The sequence below is a fragment of the Rhinatrema bivittatum genome, chromosome 9 (assembly GCF_901001135.1).
Source record: "Rhinatrema bivittatum chromosome 9, aRhiBiv1.1, whole genome shotgun sequence".
Lineage (NCBI taxonomy): Eukaryota > Metazoa > Chordata > Amphibia > Gymnophiona > Rhinatrematidae > Rhinatrema > Rhinatrema bivittatum.
The window spans coordinates 26201353-26210202 of NC_042623.1; the positions used below are offsets into that span (position 1 = coordinate 26201353).

The following is an 8850-nucleotide window of genomic DNA, read 5'->3' on the forward strand; positions in this document are numbered from 1 at the left end:
CGCTTCCAGGTTTGTCCCTATCTGCTTTTACGAGCTGTTTCACCAACCTTTCCTGCACCCACAGGGAACATAACTTAGAAAAACCATAAATATTTGAGTCTGGTTTCTCTATCAACATCCAACTGGAGCTTTCCTAGCCAAGCTAACTAATTCTCCCACTTGTTTTAAACGTACCACTGAAGTAGGAGACTAGCTCCATGTTTTCTGGTCCTGTCCTATAATTCTCTCTTTCTGGTCCCAAGTTAGACAGAGCTGTAATGAGATACTTCAGGCTTCACTACCTCTTGACCCGCTCCTCTGGTTGTTTGGCATTATCCCTTCGCAATATACTAATAATGCAGTAGCCTCTGACCTCTTCTTGAAAAAAGCAGGACTAATAGGGAAAAAAAAAGTATACCGTTGAACTGGATAGGCCCTAATGCCCAACATAATCACAACGATTTCAGCAGATGGGAAAGCTCCTGACAACCGAGTACCTCTCAGGTAAAGAAGACTCACATAAAAGTTTAACCAAATGGTTAAATACATGGGGTAAACTCCTCAAATATATTGCACCAACCTCAGCACCCACTACTATAGCCAAACATAGAAGCCCACATAAATCAAACCTACATTTATTTCAGAAACCAGCTAGATGTTTGACATAGTCACAGTTGAATTTTCTTGAAGTTCCTTCTATTCGTCAGGCTCATTTATTTACCACCAGGGAGACCTCTTTCTCGATTGCGGCACCCTCTCAATGGAATCTTATTCCTTTGGATTTAAGATCTCTGGAAGATGTCAAGAAATTTAAAACATCTTATAAAGAATTTCTGCTTGCCCGTGCATTTAATATGTAATGCAGTGAAGTGAAGATGCCCGATATTATGATAGATGTTTCAGTTTTGGTTTTTTTTGTTCCTTTTTTCCTCAGTTTCATTATGATGTTCATTTTTATTGATATAATGTGTTACCAACAAGTTTATTTTATTTGTTTTTTGATATTTAGTTTCTTTGAAACTTTGTGATTCTATTGATTTAGTTTTATGTATGTATTTATGTATATCGCCTAGGCCTTTTGTGTTAAGCGATTAATAAATTTTATTAAATGAAATTTCCCACTCTTTCAACCTAGCCCAAGAGGCAGAGATAATTCTAGAATTTTTTTTACAAGCTCTTACATATTATAAATCTAACATCTTACCCTAGTATGTCCTTAGAAAGCCTGACCCATGAGCTAATCTTTCCTAGGCCAAGGGGGAGAGGGTAATTTATTTTACAGTCTGTAGCTATTAATGTTATGTTTTCTACCTTATTTAGGGTAATGTGTATATTCTTGGTCATGGTTGTGAGCATACCAACCATGGTTTTTTTTGTTTATACTCTGCTTATTGCCCCTCACTACCTACGGACAATAGTAGGGCTAAGTTTTATCATTGTTAATGACCGTTTATTCTAGATTGCCTTCTCCTCTTAAGTGTTTGTAATTTTGAAAAATTTTAATAAAAATATAGTTACAAAATATAAACTATTTTTTTTAAGAACGCTGTCCTAGCAGTTGTTTTGTACCGACGTGCATCTCTATAGAAATCTGCAGAAATCGAAAGATCAGACAGGTTTTAGTAACTTTTAAGAGCCAAACTCCCTACATCCCTAAAGAGCAAGAGATTCCACACCCTGATCACATCAAGGGCAGTTCACCGTTCTCCCACTGTAGCCAGACATCCTTCTCCCCTGTCCTGCGCGCCGTACCCAGCACATGCACCGGACGGGGCTCTGCTTTCCCACAGCCTCTCAGGACTGTGCCCGACACCTGAACCTCAAGAGGCGGATTCTGCACGCTATGAAGTGCGGGTCCTCTCAGGGACCGACCCTCGGGGAGTACACAGGAGGTTCCCTCCCTATGACTGCCCACCCGGCAGCAGAGGACCAGCACGCAGGAAGTTCACTGCCTCTCACTCACACACACACACACACCCCCATTACCCCTGTGGCAGGGGAGGGCAGTGTGCAGGAAGCTTCCTCATCCACCCACCAGCAGGGCTCAGCATACAAGATTCCTCCCTCCCCCATAATGGTGGGGGGACGCTATGCAGGAGGATTCCTCTCCCCACCCCAGAATGAGTCTATATGGGGGGGGGGGGTGCACTGCATGCAGGAGGATTCCATCCGCTTTGTAACAAGGGGCTGTATACAAGAGATCTCCCCCCCCAGGGCTGTACACAGGAGGATCCCTCCCCATGAGGGGGGGGAAGGCAGCCTACAGAAATGCTCTATAACTTGTTTATTTTGCTTTCCCAGGAGATCCCTTGGTTTTGTTGCTTACTATGAAATCTCTCAGCACACAAATAAACCTTTGTCTTCCTCTGGAAAATCCCAGAACAGCTTCTTGTGCAAAAAGGAAGGGATTTATTTATACCTCCAAAAACCTGTTTACAACGGATTCTTCCCCCCACCCCTCCCATTTTTTTCCCAATTCACATACTCTCTCGGACATAGGAGCTCCTGTTTAGCTTCACGCCCAAGGTTCAGAGCAGAGACTAACCCCATCCCTGGTGCAAGCCAGCAGAAGTGGCAGCCTACCTCCCCCTAGGGGCACTCGGGTCAGCAGGGATCCAGCACACCACCCCCACCCCCACCCCGGATCAGAAGGGACTGGATACTGGAGCATACTATAAACCTCCAGTGCAGGGATCTGCATTCAAATCCAGCCACGTGCGAACTAAGTTTGATAGACCTCATTTACAAACCTGCCACACAACTGGGAAAAAACAGCTACAAGGTCTGGTGAAAGGGAGGCAGAATATTCAGTTGTTGGCAAAGGCAGTGGCTCTCAGGATAAACACGGAATGAGACGAATAAGGTGCATGGGGTCCACCTTGTCTGTCCATCTCACTCAGACCCTTCAGATGAAGGGCTTTTGCCAGTAGCCCCGCCTACACAGTGCTGAGAATGCCCCTCCATCTGGGCACTGCTCGTGGTTCAGAAAAGCTTTCAGTGTCTAGCCTGGGCACGGCCCAGATCAGAGACAGCAGGAACCAATGCAGGAGCAGACACTCTTGCTTCCCAGCCATCTTCCAGTCAACAGGGCTCCCTCTCCTCCACACCCTAGGACCGCCTCCTCCAGAGGGGTTCTGTTTCCTCCCAGTACTGGGAGTCTGATAGTTTTTTCCCAGGCTGCCCTGCTCACTGCCCATCATGCTAGCTGATTACTTTCTTTAATACCCAGGAGTCACTGCTGAAGGAAGGGAGCACACGCTCTTCTTGGCCACCGCTACCATGAATCCGCACGACCGTGCATCTTGGACCAATCCAGAAAACATTATCCCTGCAATCCTACTTCAGGAGAGATAGGGCATGCATGAGTGTGTCCTCTAAAATCATGCCGGGTGCTGGGTCACCATCAGGAGCCAGTTGGATAGCATGGTCACAGTACAGGCCCAGACAGCTATGCCAAGCCTAAAGAGGGCAGAAGCTGCCCCCAATCCCTTAGCATTTATTTTTTGAATGCAGCATAAGGGATGACAACTTTCCTAGGAAAGCCATGCACAGTGATTTTATTATATATATACACACACACACACACACGTTCATCAGTCTTGCTTACTGCAGAATGAAGAGAATACAAAGCTGACAACTGATCTTCTGTTTGTCAATAGAATACATCTTGGGCTTCAGATGCCATTTCCATTGTGCAGAACTACTGCAGAGAACAAGTGACGTTAACTAATAAACAGAGCAGACATGGACTTTTTGCATGACGATTTGTTTCTCAGATTGCAGCAGGATTGTCTTACCCACATCATCATCATCTAATAGATTATACAGCATCTTCTTTGCTAGTGTGAATCATAAAGGCAATATCCAGCCTACTGATCACAATGTATATGGCATTTTACTAGTATTACACTAATAACGCACCTCTAGCACAAGTACTTTACATACTAATAAACACATGGATTAGCCAGCCATAACCCGCCTCCCTCAGAAGGATGGTCAGGCTGGCATCAGAGCCAGAACTCCTCAGGTTCACCCAAACAGCCTTTAGAGGAATTAAGGATATTTCAACCCTTACCCTGTAGGCTCCCCTTTCCCTATTCTTCAAATGGCCAAAACCCTGGCAAATAATCCATAAAGTCTGTGCACCGCCACGGAATGGAATGACATCCAGAGGGACCCTCAAAGTCAAGTCATCTAATGACCGTTCTGAAGCCAGAGGGTGCGAGATCTCGGTGGATGTGAAATGAAGCGGAACGTTACTTTACAGCCAAAGTCAAAACGAGCACAAATGTAAGGACAGGCTTTGTGACAAGGGCAGGGGAAATGAGGCAATGGATAACAGACTCCATGAGAAGAGTGGGTGTTAGTGAGGCTCCTGCAGCTTCCCCAGGAGCCCTTCTGGTGCAGGAGAAGCAAAAAAAAAAAAACCACCAAAAAAAACACCCAACATGAACTAGAGGCTCCCCTCCCCCAACATTCAGGCACACTTCCCACTGAACTGTTCCGGATACTTTCACTGCTGTTCTCACTCTCTGGTTTTCTAGTTTCTGTGGCAGCGGTGCTCAGTCTGTCACTAGCATTTCTGCTGAATTCTGAGACCACCTAAAATGCCTGTATTATATAAAAAAAGAGAGACAACTGTAGAGGCCCAGAGAGCCACACGTGAGCACCAAGTCTTACAGCTCCGTTTGCCATTTCAGTCATTTAGATGCGTACAGACCACCCCATAAAGGTTAGAGGCAGTAATTCCCAGCAGATACTGAAGGGGATAAATAAGTTAAGGAATGAGGGCCACCGTCTGATCCCTTCTCTCTCCTCCAGCTGAAGCACTGGTCCTGATAAGCAGAGGCAGACATTTTTTTTCCTCAGCCGCAGCACTACAGATCAGGCCAAGAGACGCAGCCTTGTTTCAGCTATGCTTTTTCCCCTCCTGCCATTAGAAAGGGGTAGTTAACATGGTCCAAGTATGCATTCAGGACTCAGATTAAGACCGAGCTCTGAGGGAGCCTCGACCATTCTACACCAGACACTTCCTGATCAAGCCTAGGGTGCCCACACACCAGGTTTACTAAGAGCTGCCACCTGTCTCTGCTGCTATAATCACTGGTCTATACAGGGTGAGGGAGAAGGAGCCCAGGCAGGTGTGAGTCAATGTATCCTACTACAGGCCGGTTCCATTCGATACAGAAGCCCAAAAGGAGCCAGAGGAAGCCAGTAGTGCAAAGGAGGCACGGACGCTCACTAGAAGGCAACTGTGCTACCACTCGCATCACACAGCCTACCTGGATCCTCTCTCAGTCTGCAGTCCCCACTATACACAGTAGTGTAATAATGACGGCAGAAAAAGGCCAAAATGGTCCATCTAGTCTGCCCAGCAAGCTTCCCAAGGTAGTAACTGCCGCTCCGTGCAGGTTGCCCCCACATTTCAGGAGAAGAATGTAAAACCTCTGTACTCACCAGTCATTGCTGTGATTTCCTTTAACGAGACATGGAAATCAACCTCAGCACAAATATATATGGACTGCAATGTGGGAGAAGCTTTAATCAGAAGCCTTGTTAAAGGAATAAGAATTTCATATGACATTTTAGTGTCAATTCCTCTGCTTTTTCTTTTTAGTCAAAATATAGATATGTCCTGTTGTATTTGGAGTTTATCCATTTTACAGCTTGTACATTTTTTCCCCCCCCAATGAGTGTTGTGGTGTGATTTCAGAGCCAAGAGACCAAGTATTTCATCTGCAAAGACCTTCCAGGGCACTGATGCGACTGCTCAGTTATAACTTTTCTGTACTGCATTTAAGCAGCACAGAGCAGGCTACACAGGATTAAGGGAACAAAGCAACAAGGTCTGTATTTTTTCCACACTGTCAAATATATCATTCAACAAAAATAATCTGGGGAAATACTTCCCTGTAGCCTGCACGGACATGCTCTCTCCTACTGTTTCTTAGCCATGCAACTAAGCATTCATAAATGATCTGTAAAAGGGAACAACAAATGAATCTGGTGATCAAATTTCCAGATGACGCAAAATGATTCAAAGTTGTTAAGACAGCAGTGGATTGTAAGGAACTGCAGAAGGACCTCGGGAGGCTGAATGGCGGATTAAATTTAATGTGGAAAAGTGCCAAGTGATGCACACAGGGAAAAATAATCCCAACTACAGGCACCCAATACTGGGTTTTGTATTAGGAGTTGCCACCCAAGAAAGAGGACCTTGCAGTCCTTGTGGACAGGTTGAAATCCTCAGCTCAGTGTGCAGCAGTGATCAAAAAAAAGCAAACAGAACATCAAGAATGATCCAAAAATTAATGGAAAATAAAACATATCAAACTGCCTCTGCATTGAGCCCTGGTGCAGCGACACTATCGGGCCGATACAGTAAAAATTGCGGGAGAGTGGGCGAGCACCCACTCTCCTGTGCGTGCGATACAGTAAATTAATGTATTTAAATTAGGGTCCACGGCAAAAAGAGGCGCTAGGGGCACTAGCGCGTCCCTGGCGCCTTTTTGGACAGGAGCGGCAGCTGTCAGCGGATGCTCAATTTTGCTGGTATCAGTTCTTGAGCCCGCTGACAGCCACGGGTTCGGAAACTGGATGCCGGCAAAATTGAGCATCTGGTTTTCAACCCGCGAGCCCATTTAAAAAAATTTTTTTTAATTTTTTACTTTAAGTTTTGGGGCCTCCGACTTAATATCACCGTGATATTAAGTCGGAGGGTGTACAGAAAAGCAGTTTTACAGCTTTTCTGTGCACTTCCCCAGCGCTGGCAGAAATTAACACCTACCTTTGGGTAGGCACTCATTTCTTAAAGTAAAATGTGCAGCTTGGCCGCACATTTTACTTACTGTATCGCACAAATACCTAATAGGGTCATCAACATGCATTTGCATGTTGCGGGCGCTATTTGGCTCGGGGGAGTTGGTCGCGCATTTTTGACACGCTATTACCCCTTACTGAATAAGGGGTAAAGCTAGTGCGTCGAAAACACGCGTCCAATCGTGGGTTAACAGTGCGCTCTGCCGGAGCACACTGTACTGTATCGGTCTGCATGTGCAGTTTCTGTTTGCCCCATCTCAAGAAAGACACAGCAGAACTAGAAAAAGTACAGAGAAGGGTGACAAATGTAAAAGGGGATAAAATGGCTCCCCTATGATGAGAAGCTACACAGATTAGGACTCTTCAGCTTGGAAAAGAGGTGATTGAGAGAAGGAGGCGTGAAGGGCGTTATAGAAGTTTATACAATCATGAGTAGGGTAGAACAGGAAAATAGGGAATGGTTATTTACCCTTTCGAATACTAAAACAAAGGAAATAATCAATGAAGCCAACAACTAAGATTTAAGTCAAGTCACAGAAAGTACTTTCACCCTGCGCACAATCAAGCTGTGTACTGTTGCCAGTGACTAGAAGAGTGAGATTTAAGAGAGGTTTGGACAAGGTAGATTAGAGAAAGTCATTACTATCACAAAACATGAACAAGAAACAACTACTTTTTGGGAGCTGGTGGGTAATAGTGACCCAGCCCGGCCATTATCTGGAACAAGACCTTGGGCTCAGCTAGCATGGCTTTTTTTCATGTTCTTAAGCATTATTCTGACAACCACCCACAGTTAGCCAAATATAAGCATCTCTGACCATCCCAGGTTCAAAATATACAGGGGCTAACAGCAAGAGGCATGGCCCATTGCAGGCTAGGTGAAGATTCTAAGTGACTTCCAAACACTTCCTTTCTGGCATCAGAACTCTGCTTCTTTTTTTTTTTTTTAAAGCCAGAACGACATGGAAGTTTCAGATTTCATTAGAGGGACTTTCCATATATATATATATATATATATATATATATATATATATATATATATATACATACACATACTACACTTAGCAGTGGGGTCTGTCAACTGCTGACCAGGGGGATGCAGGGATTCGGGGAACCGGTGTCTGCTGGAGGGATGGACCCGACAGCCAGGAGACCAAGGCTACAGTCAATCCTGCCCGAAGGGAAGAGAAAGCAGCTGTGGGGGACGAAGGCGACGGGGGCCTAACAGGGAAAGGGGGCGATTGCAGGAGTAGGTGGCGATAGGGCGAGGAGGAGTAAAACGCATCCTCCAGAGAATTTCACTGGATGCCAGCTCGAATAAGATAATTTGCCTTCCGCTGACAAGAAGCCCGCAGATCCTGCCTAGCTCCAACACACTGGGTGCGCGCGTCCCCCAGAAAAACCCTAGCCCGGGAGGAACGCCCCCATGCCAGCAGGGTGGAAAGAGCCAGGTAACGCCAAGAGACCGGAACCGGGGGGGGGGGGGGGCGCCGGGAAGGAATTCGTGCCGTGGAATGTTCATGCAAGGAATGCGCGCGCCGGGCAGGCACGCGAGCCCCGCCGCACTCACCCAGAAGAGCATGTTGAAGAAGAAGAGCAGGTACTTCACCACGGGGCTGACGAAGGAGAACTCCTCAGAGCCGGCGACCGGCGATCTCCGGGCCATGGCACCGGTGAAGAGGGGGGAGACCCGCAGGATGGAAAGTCCCGGAAGCCCGGCACCGGGCCGCAACGCCGCTCCCGAACTTCTACGCCTGCACCCGCTCCTGCTGCTGCTGCTGCTGCAAAGACTCCCGAGCCCGTGAGCCGCCACGCCCACCCCACCGCGTCTGCCCGCCCACGCCCTCTCGGGATTGGAGAATACCGCCGCTGCCTTGCTCCTGATTGGTCGCTCGCTCTTCGCCCTACCTTCTTTTCCCTCTCGCTTAACCTTTAGTCCGGTCCGAGCAGCACCTGTCCGATGGGAGGGGGGGACACGGAGCTTCTTAAAGGGGCAGAGTGGGGGATGAGAGAGCTTCTCGGATAAATGCAGGCGTGCAGCTTTTGGGCATC

The 8850-nt window shown here is 46.8% G+C and overlaps 1 protein-coding gene across 3 annotated transcripts in view; it reads right to left on the reverse strand.

The window, feature by feature from the left end:
• TSPAN33 (tetraspanin 33) overlaps positions 1-8598 on the reverse strand; it is a 47922-nt gene extending 39324 nt beyond the window's left edge. Inside the window, exon 1 of one of the 3 annotated variants that reach the window (XM_029616643.1) lies at positions 8369-8598. In XM_029616643.1, coding sequence (XP_029472503.1) covers positions 8369-8464 — 96 coding nt within the window. In that variant the 5' untranslated portion in view covers positions 8465-8598. The remainder of the gene's footprint in view (positions 1-8368) is intronic. The other 2 variants (XM_029616642.1, XM_029616641.1) reach the window with 2 other exon arrangements.
• Between the last annotated feature and the right edge of the window lie 252 nt (positions 8599-8850).